Source organism: Varroa destructor, unplaced genomic scaffold (assembly GCF_002443255.2).
Source record: "Varroa destructor unplaced genomic scaffold, Vdes_3.0 BEIS01000003.1, whole genome shotgun sequence".
NCBI classification, from domain to species: domain Eukaryota; kingdom Metazoa; phylum Arthropoda; class Arachnida; order Mesostigmata; family Varroidae; genus Varroa; species Varroa destructor.
This window is the reverse complement of record NW_019211456.1, coordinates 7,380,839-7,399,591: the sequence shown is the minus strand read 5'-3', so window position 1 is coordinate 7,399,591 and position 18,753 is coordinate 7,380,839. Positions and strand designations below refer to the sequence as shown.

General features: G+C 37.3%; 1 protein-coding gene and 2 long non-coding RNA genes across 13 annotated transcripts in view; 1 reads left to right on the top strand and 2 right to left on the bottom strand.

The window, feature by feature from the left end:
* Positions 1-7,922, bottom strand: part of LOC111247310 (zinc finger protein 516-like) — a 21,425-nt gene extending 13,503 nt beyond the window's left edge. The window contains exons 1-2 of one of the 8 annotated variants that reach the window (XM_086985223.1): positions 7,844-7,922; positions 5,906-6,096 (exon numbers count right to left, since the gene is read on the bottom strand). In XM_086985223.1, the coding sequence (XP_086841349.1) occupies positions 5,906-5,998 (93 nt within the window). In that variant the 5' untranslated portion in view covers positions 5,999-6,096; positions 7,844-7,922. Of the gene's footprint in view, positions 1-5,905; positions 6,695-7,843 lie in introns of those variants that run through there. The other 7 variants (XM_022798061.2, XM_022798062.2, XM_022798059.2 and 4 more) reach the window with 7 other exon arrangements.
* LOC147756456 (uncharacterized) overlaps positions 1-18,753 on the top strand; it is a 24,857-nt gene extending 6,104 nt beyond the window's left edge. The window contains exon 4 of one of the 4 annotated variants that reach the window (XR_015324935.1): positions 18,223-18,753. This is a non-coding gene — a long non-coding RNA (uncharacterized LOC147756456). Of the gene's footprint in view, positions 1-205; positions 344-1,678; positions 1,817-10,595; positions 10,732-18,222 lie in introns of those variants that run through there. The other 3 variants (XR_015324934.1, XR_015324933.1, XR_015324931.1) reach the window with 3 other exon arrangements.
* On the bottom strand, positions 10,231-18,356 carry LOC147756457 (uncharacterized). The gene is made up of 2 exons (XR_015324938.1): positions 17,758-18,356; positions 10,231-10,948 (listed from the first exon to the last, which is right to left on the bottom strand). It is a non-coding gene; the product is annotated as an uncharacterized LOC147756457 (long non-coding RNA).

The following is an 18,753-nucleotide window of genomic DNA, read 5'->3' as shown; positions in this document are numbered from 1 at the left end:
GCCGCGTGATTGGGTAGCTCACATTTTTAAACTTTAATATGATCGCTGTTAATGTCATTATCGTATAATTACGAAACTTACTATAATTTACTCTACAGGCAGGTCTTCTTAACTGTATTTTCAACTGATATCCAATACAGAATGCCAAAGCTTCTTCATGAGTTCAAAAGTTTGGTATCTGTTAATTGTCCTGTAACATTTGAAGGAGATTCGATTTCTTCTGCCTGGTAGACCTCGTCTAACTCTACAGGGTCCAGAAAAGAAGATATACTTTTTTGCACTACTAGCAAATTTTCGCAAATCATCAACACAGCAACTCGTCCCATGGGTAATGTCATCCTATGTTTTGTTTTACTGTCTCAGATGTAAAATCAAACCATATGCCTGTTTACCTTCAAGTAATGATCTGTAAGCCGCAATTTATTGTCAGTTTAGAGCACACAAGCTGGCTAAGGCTTTGTCTCTCAGTGTAACTCTGTCAAAAATCAATATCATATGTTTATCAACATTCTCACATACTTCACCTTTATATCACGCTCTTAATCTGCCTGAATAAATTTATCGCTCATGTTATAATTTTTTTCGTGTTTTCTAACGCCTTCAGCTGTTCCTGCTACATAAACAAATTTTAGGATTTACTTTTCGTTTGTAACATTGGGCATTTGCCTTCTACTGGAAGGTCCAGTCGCATTGAATCTTACTGGACCTACTTATCTAGAGTTTCTCCAGCAGACCTATAAAACAACATGGTAAGTCTTTGTCAGCGCAGAAATTTGAACCAGCGACACGCGCATGTCTACTGAGCGTACTCAGCGTTAATCGCTCAGATCATGCCAGCCTATCGTGGTATAAGTAAGTTCAAGTCAATTGGCGCGCCGACTTCCGATTACAGACTATCTCGCAAATTAACTCATGGATCCGCTAGGCAAAGTAAGCTCTGAGCAAACGAAACCAATGTTGGTGAGTTATAGAGCTTCCTTCGTTATGCAGATAAAAAATTAAAGGTGCACGATTGAGTGGCTCCTCTAATACAAGATGACAGCGTCGCTGTCAGCACGCTTATATAGTCGCCATTTGGTAATGATATTTTGAAAGTGTGCATATTTAGCTAAGCAAACCTAAGCTTAATCAATGCAGACTGATGCATGTCTTACTGACGTGGCTTCATGTCCGATATATTCATTGCAAAAATTCCTAGCATTAAACGCAATTTCAGCTTTGCTTTAGACAATACACTGTCGTTATATCCTTCAGGAAAGCCGCTCTCTCCCTTGCAGTACATTTGTCAGTCATTTACTCACTTGCAGTTTTGATAACAGATAGTTCCCTCACTGTTTTGCGAATATGACTGCTTATAATAAAAATCAATCGCTGTCAACGGCATAAAAATACAGGCCTGTAGTCCAGAGCCGCATATGATGCCTTATGATGGAAAAGATAGTCGTCAGTATCCTTTACTACTTTTGGTCGTTAAAGGAACTCTTTGATCCCCGTTAAGATGGCTCTTGGAAAGGGTGGTATAGCAGCACACAACTCGAAATACAATGCTATACCCATGCCCTATGCACGCAATCGATCTGTGCTTCAGCATGTACCTTGTTCCGATTTTTCGCTTGCATTTGGCAGAGTTGGCCATTAGTCTTTTTATGAAGATGGAATTTCTAGGAATTGGTTTCAGGGTGGCTGCTTGGTGCCTAATGGATTGAACTTCCGTGGTTAAGGTTCGTGACTCTGTTTCTACTTCGGCTACCTATCCAGAGTCGGGATCGGCTCCGTGTTCGTATCTAAGCCCTGCCCTCTACGCAATTTTCGTTCAATTCGTGCGTCTCTACCAACATGAAGCTACATACAAAAAGTTTTGTCTTGACTGCATCTGCTCCTTGTGTGAGGCAAATCGAATAGGTATGCTGGTATGCGCTCTTCAAGAGCTGCCACTGACAATATCGTATACTACTGAGCTCAGCAGGTTATTTGAGAAACAACTGCCTACAAAAATTTAGAGCTACGTTCGTACAAATGAAATTCCGGAATCACATTGAAGATAATGATAAGTTCGCATTCCGCAGCAGTAATTTGATTTTCAGATGTTCTTTGTGTGAAACAAATTTGAATACTCATGATGATACGACACACTGACGCCACCTTTATAGGCATAATGTATGGATGCCCTTTTACCAAAAAGGCATTGGATTGCCTCAACGTGTATAGAATATATTTGTAAAACTGATTTCTCGAAAATGTCATATTTCTCAAACCCAAATGATCCTTCCTATGAATTATGATGTACGATTTATATCTGTATACTTAATACTACCCATAGACATGGGAAACTTACAGGTCCAAAAAGCAATTTTAAAAGTGACTTTTCAATATGTCCATCTGAGGATGGCGACTGGCTGATGCAGATGTTTTTTTTTTGTTCGGAGTATGGTCCACTACAGAGTACGCAAGAATGGCTATTCCAATTATGTAAAACTAGTTCTTTTTAACTAATGAAGTTTATATTTTAATGTACTGTAAACATATGCCATTGAGAAGTGTGGCCAAAAATATTGCGCGTAAATTGACAAAAATGCTGTAGAAAAAAAAAGGCTACTTTATGGAACATGTTGCAGCTTTCTGTTGAAATTCATTTGCGGCCTCAGTGAAAATGCATGAACGTATGAAGGTTTACAATAGATGATCCTAAGCGGTTCTTTATTTTATGTGCAGCCTTAATAGAGCAAAATATCTATAGGTTATGAAAACGAAGCACCTAGAATACTTATTTACACCTTTGGCATTGGTATGTTTGTATCTAGAATCATTCGCTTACGTAAACAAGCATTTAGTAATAAAAAATAACATGTAAAGATTTCTGAGCTTATTACGCCAAATTCACTTCTATTATAACTGGTATGCCTTAGTATTAATTAATTAATTATAATCATTAAGCTTGTTTATATGTTTTTATCTACAGTTTAGCAGCGGAACATATTTTATGTTTCCACATAATCCTTGATACTACTCCTGGTGTTGTACTTTACTTGTCAATAGGGTCGTGGCTGGATTCGGAAAAACTGGTTTGTTGCGTTATTTTCTTCAATTTTTTTACCCGATTCATTTTATTTATCTTTTTCACAAATCTGTATTCTCATAAATAAGTATTTCGGAAAGACTTGGCTGACTTCTCCGCTCGTACAAGTTTCTGTTTGCTGCTGATTCCACTTACTTGCCGTTCACTTACATTTTTTGTCTTAGGCAATTCATCATTTCCATTTTCTTGGTAGCAGATCTTATTTGTTTCAGCGAATTAAGTGAACAACATACAGCTTGCTATAGCGGTACGCACCCGACAGAAGCCACACACGTGTTGGACATATACATTCTCAATCATTCTCAAGCATGCCCACACAGAAAAGCTGCAAAATGCGAATTATAATAGTGAAGTAGCTCGCAGATTATGCCAATGCCTGCAGGGTACATCGGCAACTCTCAGACCATAAGCAAATGTGCCCCGGTCCACTTTGGCTTTTCAAGCATAAAAATCTATTCTACTGGCTATGAAATTTTCATCGGAGACTTTTCATCGATGTAATCCTGGTGAGCAAAGACGATCAAAAACTATATCGTCGATTTGGAGTTCATTCTGGCCCTCAAATAAAGATATACACAGAGTCTCGAGTCTTTGAAGTTATAAACTGTACCTGATGTTTGCAAGAACTTACGCTCGGCGCCTTATTATTTATGTTAACATCAGCTCCTAAAAGCTTTTGCATTTATGACCAAGAAGTATGGAAGATTGCTAAAGTCCACTAACTATCGTTTAAATGTCAAAAAACACAAACGAATACATTAATTTGAATTCTGACTTTTGTTTCGTCGTATAAAATAAAATCTGAAATCGCAAAGATATACGCCATATTGATTAATGGCAAAGGTACAATTTACGAAGGAATTGATCACAGCTTTTTCGGCGTAGCATTTCTTATTAATGCCGATAAATACAATCAATCAAAAAGCCTGGCTTAAGGCAGACTGGTATTGTTAACTGATTTGAATCTCGATACTATCGATAAAAATGGTTGCGCTCTACGCTTCAGATATGTCAGCTAGTTCAATCGTAACCACATTATGGCAAAATCTGCGTAGAATTTAAGAGTCCCCTATGCGAGTGCTTGCTTGTATGTAATGCAATACTGCTCCAATGCAGTTTTCCAAGAACAAACAAGATTGCGAAATATTTTGATTATTTGAAGATGGTCCTTATTTATTAGGTTCCAGATTTAAGATTTAGAAATCCACCTTCCCGCAATTACTGTAAAGACTTAATCTTTCAACTCCAGGACCTAACCGTTGTTATTGCCAAAATCAAAGAGTTATAAGCCTAAATAGTACAAATTAAAAACTATATTTACAGACGCATACGGTAACTATTCATCTAATGCTAAACACCTGCCACATCCTCCGCTTAGGGTTAGTGCTGTTTCTAGACTGAAGAAATTATGTTTAGAACGGCACTGGATAGCACGGCCAAGTGCTCTTAGGAATCTAAAATGAACAGGATTATACATAGCTAAATTTATAAAGCTGGCCCAAGCTCTATTCTCGGAGTCAACACTGAACGAGCCCTGAGTCGACACGTCGACCGTGTCGACGCATTACATGCTGTAATAAATAACACCACTAAAATACATTAATTGTGAATTTTTGTAATCAGGAAATCACGGGTGGTTATTAAATATAAACAGTTTTTCTAAGGGGATTTATTTTTAGCAGTCAATACACCGAAAGATCTAAAAATAATCTTTTGTGGGACAACTACTTTTACATTGAATGATGTCAACTTCTGCATCTTGTTTCCTTGAGGAATCCTAGTTAGTATATTTTTATTAAAATAGGTAATGTGAAAAATCTTACTTACATCGTATATCTAATTAATAACAATAAAGCATACACCAGACATTTTTTCCATTATTGTAGCAAAGTCGATATTTGTGTTGTCGATGGCCCAATGTAACTTAGCTGTTGGATTCAGGTGTATCTAATTTTATTCTGTCGTTGATTAATGTCAGTTAGTGACAAATATTGCACACGAAAGCAAGAAAAAACTAGTTTTTTAAAGTGAAAAAGCTTACATTATTCTTGGTTGCGTTGGCTTTTTAAATCGAAACGTATTAAACTAATAGCTGTAAGCAAAGAATAAGTTATTTGAAAATATAAAGAAATATTTTTAGTTTTGGTGAATGTTGTTTCCTGGTGTTCTATTCTATATTTACAGCTTAATTAGAGTGAAAGTTAGCAAACCACTCGTTCTAAACAAACATTTGACATAAGAGGAGGAAGCCAGTAGAAAAGAGCTATTGAAGGCCTCAACTGAGGATGAAATATCGCTTTCACGAACGATTGGAGAACCGGTGATTACATTATAAACGCAGGTCTAAATAATTAAAACTGCGTAAAGACATAATTCCATGACCGAACCCACGCAAGCGCATTCGATATATTACCAAGCTATATTTTCTTTTGGCAAAGAGTGTTAAACAGCAATTATCATTATAGCCTACATAAGCATTCTGGCCTTTTTATGCTATAACTTATTTTTTTATTGCGATCAGATTGCGAGCATATTTATTTTTCTGCGCACACATTAGAGCCACTATTGCGGGTCTATAAACTACAGGTGATTGTATAATATAAAAGTACAAAGGCAAAGAAGTTTTCATGTATTTAGTCTATAAAGTTATCCGCGGGTCGCGCAGGGTTGATACATAAAATGTGAATATCTGAATCCAGCACATATTTTTCGACAAAATGCAAATCTGATCTCATCTGTCTGCTTTTCTATTTTTGTTTATTTACACAATTTGGTAAACAATCGCACCAAATTACGCAATAAAGAGCGTTTGTTTTCAACTAATCAAACCTTTATGATGGCCGGAAACAGGACCACATTTTTGTTGGTTGTTTCTCTTTTCACTTGCGAAACACGTCGAATGTCAGGCAGCAGCATTACCATTGTTGCACTCACAGATCACAGCGCACCATCCGTTTAGCACATCCAAATTTCACTCCGTCCTGGTGCTATTATCCTGAATCACAAATCAGAGCGATGCACTTCGAGCAGTACCAAAAAAGTACGATTAAATAATTTCAAGCTTTTCCTAAATTTTCACTTAATTTTCATGCAGACACTTACACGATTCTGAATTCTTCCCCTCCCAACCCAACTTTTGCAACCAATTAACGAATTAATCAGAACTCCGCAACTGACCAGTGGGCAATAATCGATTCGTTAAGAACAACATATTTGCATAACCCATTGTCTTTATTAACTACCATCGTTATTACTGTTACTATTGTTAATCATAATTCCAACTTTATTTACTAAATACATGCAGACAAATAGAATAGTCAGATCCAAAGCAGCAAATATATATTTCCTCAGAGGAGGTCTTGCCTCTGTGTCCGATCATCCAGAGCTTTACATCAAAGCTATAATTATAAGATTAATACATTACAAAATGGCAAACTGATTAGCAGACTTCATGTATGCTTAATTGGTTCCGAAAAATCACATTGACATCTGCAGTAAATCACAGGGTTAAATTTAATGTTCGCTGCAGTTTAGTCCACTCCTCCCACGATGTGTATAATGTGTGTGTGAATTGCGAGGAGAGATATCCCCTTTCCTTAAAATAGAAACAGACAGGACTAACACAGAATAAATATAGGGCAGGACGTAAACAATCGATACAACGAGCTCCATAGAACGTGTGTGGTATTTTTGGGTGCACGGAAAGCTACAACAAATCAAGTGGTGGTGCCCTAGTTTTACTGTTTTCAACATTCTTTTTGAATGAACTACCCATTAATGAAATTACCTTAAGCCCCATTTTCCATGCAGAGAGATGTTTGATCGGCCGGATTAAATAAGCTAACTAGATGCGCTGAAAAGAACTTATAACACGAAATAGGTGTAGCTTAGTTTCAAAGTTCTACAATAGACCGAGCGTCGATTTTTGCTGCTGCAGTTGTTTGCCCAATTTTTATATTGGGTCAAAAAAGTATTAACCATTTTTAAGCTAGAACTGAAGCAAATATATTTTTTTATATATTTTAAAAGGGTATTACCAAATTAAATATGCACCCATTTTGATTTATGACCTTCTGCTATTCGTAACGCCATAATCTCATCATAATAAAGCCCTGTCATTTCCAAGTAAGAAACTGTGACGAAAACGTTTTCCCATTTGTATCCCTCCAGTAAAGTTCATTAAAACGAATCTTCAGCGACCGAAACAGCCAATAATTTGATAATACAAGATCCGGACTATGTGACGAATGCATTGAAAAGTCCAATTTAAATTCTATCAATTTTTGCCGGATAGCTATGTAGTCAGATACCGTAAAAACAAGAAGAATAATAGTGAAAGACGGTTCACATTTTGTCCACCAATTTAGGTTATTTTTTATCAGTGCCCTGTTGTAATCTTGTTAGCCGTTGGTAGTAAAGGTCTGAACCAACAGTTTTGCCAAGCGGTAGCAACTTGTAATACACGATTCCTTTTCAATTCAATGGCATCACCTTTTTTGGCGTCAGCTTGGACTTTCGAGCACATTTCTTATTTTTTGTACATTCGCACATTATTGTTGAGTCTGATATTTTTTGGCTTCAAAAGTAATTTCGTTACGTTTCTGTAGGGTATCGGAGACGACAATCGAATCGAGTAAATTTGTTTGCGTGAGTTCGTATAACATCCATATATCCTGCACCTCTTTTTTTATAGCCCGGTTCATTCAAATGGTTCAAAAGTGTTTAGTGGTAAATGTTTACTTCGTTGGCAGTGTCATGATTACTTACTTTTGGTCGGTCTTGCTCAACTTTTACAACGATTTCATCCCCGTCTTTCATAATTGGTCGATCAACACGAGGGACATTTTTCACGTCGAAATATACAGATGAAAAGCAACCCAACCGTCTTTAAGCTGTTTCGTCTGGTAACGCATCTTGAGTTGAGTAGGAACTTTTTTACGGGTCTCTTTTGTGCTTTTATCGTAATAAAATAGTAAGTAATACTTTTTTTAATAGTAAGTATTACTTACTATTTTATTACAAATGCCGGGTAGACCCAACTCAAGGTATATGTATATATATACATATAAATTGGTAAATATAGTGCTCTTTGCAAAAATTTATTTTTAAGGTCGTTTTAGTCTGAATAAAAACATTCGAACAAATTTAGCACATCGTATATTGCCAGATACCACTTTTCAAACGACACCCATCAACCCATGCGACTTTGAAGCTATATGGCTAGAAAAACGGCCACTTTTTCTTAGCGGCAACTTAATATTCATTTACGCTCGTCCTCGATCGATACCATCTCGTCTTTAGAATCGGTAGTGTTCGGAAATCAGTAGGGAAACTGCTGGAGACTAAACCACCTTGTATGTCAAAGGAGTTGCCAAACCAAACCAAAAAAACATCGTATTTTTGCAAGCCCGCTCCTATTTTTTAAAAGCTTGTTTGACCTCCAGTGGAAGATGAGCAATGTGACCGTGTAGTGTCATGTGTATGTATTTGTTACAGATGTTTTCATTCTACAATAGACGAGTTTAGCAGTGCTTATATATTAAGGTAAGGTTCCTTCGTCAAAGTGGCGTGTTATCCGTCAATCATTCAAATATAAATATTTTATTCTTCCTCTGAAAATTTTGTTGGATAAAGCAGTATATCAACAACATGCAATTATCGTCAGTTCCTACTATATGAATATCTTAAAGGTCTTATCATTTCTTTATTTCTATAGTTAAAAAACGGATTAAATGCAAATTAAAAATAATGTATTAATTTCGTTAAACCGTGTATGCTATTGAAAAGGTCGATAAACGTTGTTTGAAAAAGCACTAAACTTCGGTCAGTTGAGGTGCATCTCGTTTTAAATAATATAGGTATTTTATAACGTTCATAAAATAGCCCTTTTATGACCAGCGAAATAAATATTATAGTTCGGCTTATTACATTTCGTAGCTAGTTTGCGGCAAACCCAATATGCCCTGCTTAAATAAAGAAAGAAACTTTTTAACTCTTATATATGTGAGAAGTTGATTGTACTCATAAAGACCCTTCATAGCACGGGTGCTATGAATGCGTCGTCTACATTTTAAAAACAAAGTGTGTTCACGATTTTTGTTTCTTGGTGGTCCCAAAGGATCAGTTATCTGAACTTACAGTTTGATAAGCGGATTTACAAATTTCTACATACTATTTGGTTCATTAAGTTTTTATTCACGATATAAGCAATTTATTCGATTTGAAGTTAGATTTGAAGTTAGGGTGTGTATTTATTGATATCTAAACTGTAAAAAGATTATAATTATTGTTTTCAACTATAAATCTTCATAAGTATAATATATTTTAATCAGCGACGAGTAAAGCTGAAGAATATTCCTAATTTCATTGTCGAGGAAGGCTTAATTATACTATCTAGAGAACGTAAGCAACTGTCAGCTGTAATGTAAGCGCTTTTGAGTTATTTACAGACCGACTGATTTTAGTAATCAAACTAATATAAAATTGATTTTTTTGCCAGTCTATTTACGTATTACACTATTGTTTCTGCTGTAAAGGGGTGTATAAAAATATAATTCATTTAGAATTAATAATTAAATATATTTCTATATATATATTAAATATATATAAAATAAGGTGATCCAAGACCTTCTTGTTCCGTATCAACTGTACGAATCTCGACGATATAGATAGATGGTGATAACTGACCTTTGGCGATCCCATGCCCAGTCGAACTGCCTAATTGGATTAGTGGCCTAGGTTGGGTTTTGCTGGGCATTGTTCTCCGTATGCTGCCGACGAGAGTTATTTTTTTCCTATTAAGATACTAGTATTATCTCGCTATTAAATTTTCGCCGGACACAAAAACTGAAACTTCGCTCTATTAATCCTTTTAGTTACCGGAGACCGGTTAGTGAAAAAGTACAGGATAACCTTTTTTTTTACATATGCAGAAAACTATAGCGTTTTTGTGATAAAGTCGTATTAGAAGAGTTTTGTCAAATATTTACATGTTTTTTTTTGACAATCAAGCAAATTTCACGATATTCATAGAATTATATTGTAAGATCTCGAGTGGTTTCTAAAACAATTATTTTTTACTTCTGTAGGATCACCATAATCAGGTTTATGTTATAGCTCAAAATAATACTTTGAATGAAAAAATTACAAGTGGCTAGTATAATCTGCTTTACTGCGCTTTTCTGAAAGTACATTTTATTGAGCTAACATGTTTAAACGTATGGGGTGAGCGTCATCATGCGTGAATATGTGCTAATAACATTTACTCGTGTATAGTGACGGAACAAAGGCTTCGTTGTATCGGGGATGAAATTGAACCTTGTCGAGGCACCATTGCCCTCTGAATGGTTGAGTTCAAATTTTGTGTCGTCAAGCAGCAAAGGGTCACTGTGACAAACGCTACTATCGACATATTTTTCTTTAACGCTAAGCTAGAACCTCCCAGCGCTAACACTTCCGCAAAAATCCTCATTCCGGGCACGATCGAAACCGTTTCTACATAGCGATATTATATTTTCAGGTTACGGTAAGAGGAGGCAATGTTGTTGACGCTGGTCTAGGTAACTTCAGACCGAATGGATAATAATTACGCAAGATATTTGAAAAACGTTTGAGTCCTAGTCAGGTATGCAAGCAAAGACCTGACTGTAACTCAGCCCACGTCGTTATACTATTGTGATATGTCAAAAAACATTTAGGACAAATGTATGTATGATCAAATAAAGCAAGCATATATATAGAAATAAAATACTAAAAAGCTAAGCCAATAGCTCCTCATATAGAAAAAGCCAGCTCCTTGTTATTGTCGATTTGGCGTTTAGACGCATAGGATTTTTCGGCGGTCCTTTGATGTGGCTGTTTCCGTTTTTAAGGCTGCAAAGAGAAATTCAAATACGGCTTCATTGTTGGTAGTTAGCTAGTTTACTATCCGCCGTTTGTGTGTGATCTGTAAATATCAGGTTAACGCATAAAACGAATTATAAGTCGATTTTTAGTTTAATGAAAGTCATTTAGCTAAACAACAAATATTAAAAAAAGTGGTAAACCTAACGAGTACTTGCCACTGCCTCTTGGATATACAGGGCCTATGACTGTATTTCGAAATCATGAATTTCAAATGAAAAATTGGGATGATACCGACCCGAAGACACCCATAGTAGCTTACTGGGTAACGTACTTGCTTGTTAGGCTGTTTTAGGTTCGAACTCATAAAGTATAGAGACCTCGTTTTGTGCTGGGAGCAAGCCGTCTAATAGAACGCCTAACTGCGATACAAAATGTAGACGTAGATTAATATAGGCTTTTGAGAAAGCTGGGACTAATTCTTATTAAATAACTCTCTCTTCACCGTATACAAGTGAAACTATATATACATGTATTGCCCGTATTTTCAGTGGGAAATTGGTTAGCCAATTTAAATGGAGTAAATGTATAGAATTCCCTCCTAATTTGTCTTGTAATACATCGCTTCGCAGACATCGGAGGCAACGTCACGGTTCAGAACCTTGATTCAATATACAGAGAGCAGTCGCTCACAGTGAGGTGCGGTGAAGAAGACTGCCAGATTACAGGCCATTTCGGCAACTCTTGATTTCAATAAAATACATACCTTCAAAATATATACCTTCTCATTTAGAGCCTGAATTCGACATGAGATTGTGTTTATCGCACAACAAAGAATTACAATGGACGTACAAACGAGAGAAAGCATCTTTGAATGGTATACAAAAGTACACAAACGCTGGAGAGGTAAAAGAGAATGGAGATAGTAAAAAGAACCAAATTATTCATGTTCCATCCGCTAATATTTACGTTTGAACAAAATATGTAAGATCAATTGAAGACTCGTTAAAGTTGGATACCCTTTTTGAAGAAACATTACAGGAACGCGTAAAACGAGCTCAACTTTTGAAATACGTTACAGTAGTGGATATTAACTGTATATATGAAATTATATATATAGTTGGAAATTATATATTTGGTCCAACCCATATCCAGTTAGTATGCATTAATCAAGAGTCCGATTTTTCAGGGACGAGTACACTCATTCTGCCTAAGTTTTATTTATTTATATTGGGTGATGCCAACAACTCTGAACACAATGAGCAGCAATGGACCGCGACATATTTTCAAGGTTTAAAGGCTCTAAGACATTACGTCTCTCTAAAAGTGACGCAGCAGATGCAAGCATTATAAGCAAAGTAGTTCCAATAATGGTCAATGGATCCGAAAAAAATTTTGTGATACCAAACATCACTGTGAAAGTTTGGCCAAAGCTATTAGATGACCAGCTACGCACATGAAAAGCAACATGTAACTAGAAAGCTGCTTAATCGGATTTAAAAATGATGACCTCAGCCCCCTGAGTATTTTTGCTTAACTGAGCTTGTACTTGCATTGATCATTATTTGATACAGACAACGTCTGTTACGGTGTCCAGGAGAAGAGCCTTCAGTCTAAAAGCGATTTTCGCACATCTGCCAATATTGTAAGTGAAAATGACTTCAATGGTATCGGTCTCACACCATACTTTTGATACCGTGGTGGTACCTATTAGCGTAACAAGAAATTTCAAATATATTAATAACCGATGATCTATGCTTAAGCGCACTATCTTATGTTTGCGTCCAAAAACTGCCAGAGGCCCTTCTCAACCCACGCCGAAAAGAGTTATGTTTCGTGTTGTATTTACCTGCTTCTTTTTTTATTTTTTACCTCTGTCAGTTTTTTCAAAGACATAGTATTAGGTTCATACAAAAATATCTATTTTCTACCTAACACTGATTGAGAACTCCTGCGTCTGTGAATAGCATAGTCATCGGCATTGTATAACATAAATTACACCTTTACGTGCTCGTCGTATTGCTTTGCAAAACATGGGCCTTCGCTCTCGGCCAGATGGCGCCATTTGTATGATCAAATCTGTGACAATTAGTTCGTTTCTGCGTGTAGATTCTTCTACACATACGTTGCAGTACAGTTGTTATTTTTAAACTTTTTTTTGAACGTTTAGTACGCCCACGACCATCTTTTTTGTTTGGCTCCACTAGCTTTTTCATTGAAGACTAACGCATGCTTAAAAGCACTTTCAGCTATATTTAATAATTACATGATATCTATGCGGTAGAAGTGAGTCTTAAAAAGACTTTTTTCGTACAGTCGAAACATTGTAATAATGTCTGAAGGTAAGACCACTCTGGCTATCCTAGGAAACGTCTATACATTTCCGACAACGAAAGGAAAGCTTTGGCTTATGTTTTTTGTGGCAGCTGGGCTAATTCTGAAGTGAGGTGTAGTCAAAATAAAAAAAATTATCATATCAATGTTAAATATAATAAAGTTTCTACTATATCACGTCAAGTTGTAGAGTAAGAAAACCCTATGGGTAGTACAGAATTATGCAAAAACACTGAGCAAAGTATTTGCAAGGAAACGAACAAATATAGAAACTAATTTATGTCAAGCAGCGTAGGGACTCATAGCACAGTACATACAGTGCTGTACTATAGTACGCATAAAATGCTAAATTTGTCTGCCTCATTTGCAAGTCAAAAATTTGTCATTAATTACCATGCAGGCAAATGTGGCATTAAAGTAGTATATTTAGACATGGTCGGTGTGAGTATATTCTAAAAGATGGCGTCGTCACAAAAACATTTGCATGAGGCGCTTGAAATACCATTTTATGCCTATAATTCTTGGAAATTTGCACGTTGCAAATTTCCGTCCTAACTGATTTCCTAGCACCGAAATTCGAAATCACTTGGCTAACTCAAGCACATTAGATGCTGAATAAAATTCATATGGCGTTTTAATTTTCAAAAAACGTACAATCAAGTAATGTAGACTGCCCTGAAAAGCAAAAGTCTTTTAGCTAGTAGGCTTGGAACGCACTTTGGCACTATGCGCAATGGATTTGATTTTGAACGGGAAAAAAGACAAAAAACTGATTCGAGAGATGGTTTTTGGTGAAGAAACTTCGTTCGTCTTTTCTGCACTTCTGCCCGCTTGCTGACTTGGCTAGACTCGTTACTGTAGAGGACCCTTTTCCTCTCTTTATATATATACAAAGATGCTGTGTGGCATAACCCTATCTGTCGATGTCCCAAGCAACGACAGCGACTAGAATGCGAAGGAATCGAGCCCGGACGTGATCCTAGGTTTGTACCGTCCTGTAAATGTGGATCTATTTGTATGATAAAAAGTGAGAAATAAAGATAGAAAAACCAAAGGAGTAAAGAACAGACCCTAAGTGGGGATAGAATGGGGAACGGTACAGTGTAGTAGAAGTTCGTTAACGCTGTGCCAGCCAAGCAATGGGTAAATGGCATCGGTCGGTGCCAGTTTGCCGCGAAAATAAGTCGCCGTTGGATATATCTCCCACATTTTATCTCCTCAATTGATTTTTATACATTCAACGTTATACAGATGCTAGGATAAGGACTGACACAGTGTGGCCGAACGCCCTGTGAAGAAGGAGGTTCACTTATGCATGGCTAAACGATGATAATTCGACGAACAACGAGTACGAGCAAAAGAAGGTGTATACAAATGGGCGTTAGCAGCATGATAAACAATGCCCGACAAAGGGAAAGGAAACAAGGACGTGTGCTGATTAGTCGCATCCTATCTTGATTTTAATCAGATATATATATCTATGTGTCACGTTTTATGCGTCATAAAAAAATATGTATATAAAACCTTTATATTTCTTTTTTTTTGTTTATTTAAAAGTGATCGTCTACAGAAGCAAAGACCTGCAGACTTATGATTGGATATGTCGATTTTTTAGTGGAACAATAATTCCCGTTAGAAAGCGGTAAGTTTGCGTGAACTAAACTCACACTTTAGAAAAAACGTAAATAAAGTTTCGTGCGCACAAAAGGGATACGTATGAAGAGTTGTTCCTATAGACGGGTAAAAATGCTGTCAATGGAACATAGAAAATTCTAAAGATTATCGCAGAAAGCTGAAGGAGTGCGGCATTTAGTTATACATCGTTGCTTGATCGTTTTTATTTCTATTGACTATGTTATGGCTACGTTATTTTTACTTAGTCTACGACAAACCAGCAACTTTATTCTGCTTTCGTTATCTTCCACCGCCTCATAAAAACAACGACGTGAAGTAAGCAATGTTTTTGAGCCGTTGAAAAAGGCTTCTCTAATTTCAACGCAGCCCTATAAACTTCACAAGTTCTGAAATGTATTCGAACATTCCGGGACAGGTGCAATAGGCCAAGGTAGAGGCAGGCCGTGGCCTTTCGGGACAACGTTGAAAAAGTAAACTGAGCTGTCTGGTTGAAAAAACCTCCGAAGTCCTTAGGGAAGCGTTGAAGACCGGTTCGCATCTTCCAAAATATAGATGGCACTATTCATTTTGAGTCAGTTGAGTAAGGTGAGCTAGAATGGTGTTGACCACATGGGTCATTTATATACAATTGGAAATATTTGTATCCAATAACTTATTAAAGGTTGCCGTTTGGCAGCTGGTGAGGTCGAAAAACGAATTTGAACAGAGCTCATTTCTAGCTTAAAAATCTTATAGGACGTATGCTGAAAAGAGGTAACTCTTCTCTAATAATTTAACCCTGAAGTAAACCTGAACCTTTCTTCTAAAAGACTTTTTGAAAAACCGGTGCAGCTGACTGCGCTTTCGGCTTGGGCTGGCCTGTTTTCTGGTATAACTAATACTGAGCTCATTGGATTTTGCGTTTAGTGGCACGTAAAGTTTTTACTGTACATTTTCAAAATTTAAGTTTAGTTTTATTGCAATCTTAGGAGAACCGTACTGCGATTTTATACCGATGGGACAATCTAAAATAAAAACACTATGGACAACTTCGAATAAAATTAGTGTAGATCCGACTATGAATCTCAGACCGTTACGATCATTCCTGAATACAATATCGAATTATAGAAGCTTTCTTTAAATTGCACCCGATTAACTTCACTGAAAATACAATTATAAATGTAGTGATTCGCTAGCTTAACGATATCGATCCAGATACTTATTGTTCCTGACCCTGATGATTTCGCCCACTGCTTCACGCACCGTCACCAATAGTGAGAGTTGCCGTTGGGACGTTGAAATAATGCGACTCAATTATGGCTAGTAGATGGCACAATTATCATTCACGCTCGTTACGAGCACAAAAGATAATAAAGGAAAAATTGGCTGCGAGCTGTACGGTATACAAAATGAGTGCCTTAAGCACTGACTGTCCTTCTTCTTTGTCGAATCAACTTCTAGGCCTGGTTTACCCAGTACGTTTCAGTGCTTGCTCTGGACCGAGCAAGACCTTTGTTAGTTCCTGCATATGATTGCAAGGATCCAGAGTAGTATTCTATTCTGTTAGTGGTTAATGAAACGTCAGTGTCGTGTGAAGCTAATCGCGTTTTGGTTTTGAATTTAGGCAATAATCAATTTAATAAATCTGAAAATCAATAGAGCCCCCTTTTGTAGCTTAGTCGTATGCAGGACTGCCTAGTGCCGTCCAATTTGCATCGGGTGTGAAAAAATGCCTAAGCTCTGTACCTGGAAGTTTTTTTTGCAAGGATTTTGGAGAAAATTGCTATTGTGCAATGCCTTTATCAACGTTTAATTTAGCTATGCCCAGAGGTTCCTCAAAGCTAGTTGTGGCATGCGTTCGAAAGTATGGAAGCAATAGCCGGGATGTTTAGGTGCAAGTTCGACCACTAGCGCGGACCACGGCATTAAAAAAAAGACCCGTTTCCGGCTTTTCGGAAACGATAGTAGTCAACCTAATTGCTCTAAATATTAAAGCCAGCTAACGTTGACGTCCTTATAACGCTACGCTTGATATTTAGGCAGCTCAAACGTTCAGTTGCCTACCAATTTATGCCCCGTCTGTCAGGCGCCTGCGCAGCAGTAAGAGTTGTTCTTCTAATGATGACAACGTCAGTTCATCTTCATTTTGATTTAAGTGGCAAAACTGGGCATTCTATGAAGGATAAGTTGGTTCATAGTCATTGCAACATTGTAATAATAATACTAATAAAATTCATTTTACCGCAATTAACTGCAATGTGCAAGGATTTTTTTATATCTTTATAACGTTCAAATAAATGGCGAATGAAACTAAATCAGTACAGACAAAGAGACTATCCCATAGTGACAAGATGGTTATGTAAATAATTATCACAATTGATTATCTGACCGCAACAATGTATCGTTAATTTTATAAGGAACGTTTGTCTTATGCCCTATAGTTAGTTCAACCCCAGATTGAAAATTATTATTCTCACTATTATCGATTTTGATAATGTTTGTTGCTGCACTCCATTTGACCATGTTATACTCACAGATTTTATTTTATTCTGCTAAAGGTGACCTTCGAAGAAAAAGGTGCTAGTATTTGGTCGGAAAGGAGAAAGCATTAAAGCTATGAAGAGTTTTCAAAACATCAACAAGTACTAAGATAGTTTCCAGCGGGTATCCGTCACTCGTCACGATTAGGGCGAGCAGGCAAAATTAGTCTTGAGAAAAATAGTTCCTTGAAATATTATTGGTTTTAGGTAGGGATGATTCAAAAACTGGAAAAATGAGAATGCTATAAGATATTAGTAGGATGGTTTGATAAAATGTGAAGATTCGAGTCATTCGTGAGAATACATGAGAAGATTATTCCAGCACAGCAGACAGTGAGCCCTAGCTCTTACCAATCTCGGTCCATTGTCGTCTGCTTCCTGCTAGTAGTATAGAGATCGACGGTTCTCTCCGTACAGCGACTCGGAAGCTAAGATCTGCAGCAGTACTAGAGTGTCCGTCTTCCCTTCTTTTGGGCGGTTCATTCATCCATGCGCGTGTGGCTGAAGAAAACAGGCGCAAAGAAGCTGAGAAGGGCTGGGCCATCTGGCCACGCGAGGCTCAAGGTACAAGAGGCAACGGCAGTTCTATCCGGCTTACAAAAGCCAGGTTGCCAAAGAGTCGACAAAGCCGTCGTACGTACGTAGAGCAAAACGTAGCTGATAGAGTTCGGCTGTCTCAGTTAAATAAGATACTATGGTAACTGGACGATGCAGTGCTGCTATTGCAGCTGCAGTAGGAGCATCTTTTCCTCTCCTACTTCCCGGTCCTGGGACACTTTACTAGCAGCTCCACCTTTCGTCTATTTTCTTTTGCAGGGCGGCCCGTTTATCGATATGCGGTGTATATCTAAAAGGTAGCAGGTAACAGCTACTGATCCGTGCGAATGGACATGGGATTCTTCCTGTGTACTCGAAAATGGCTGGTAGGCGACTGCGATATTGCCAGCAAACGATTCGTACTCAGGAATGAGCCGAAACGAGCTGAGCCACCTAACAGTACGGGGAGATCTGTCGGACGGACAAATCAAAGCAACAAGGGAAATGAGAAAAGAATTAGGGACAGAAACACAAGAGTTAAAAATAGGAAGCGGCATATGAGCACAGAGAAGACAAAGACTGTTTACTTTGAAAGCTTTGTTCTGCTCAGAAGCCAAAGATACACTATAGAATATTGCTAGATCGTTCTAGCGCTTGAACAGCGATGCTGATTTAGACTGTCAAATATCTACAAGTAACGACTGAGCACAAATAATGCAGTGTAATACTTCCCTGACATTTTTATGTGTGTAAATACTCTTGGCTCTATCTAATACTCGTAGGTTTGCCAAATTTCAACTATTGTTATCC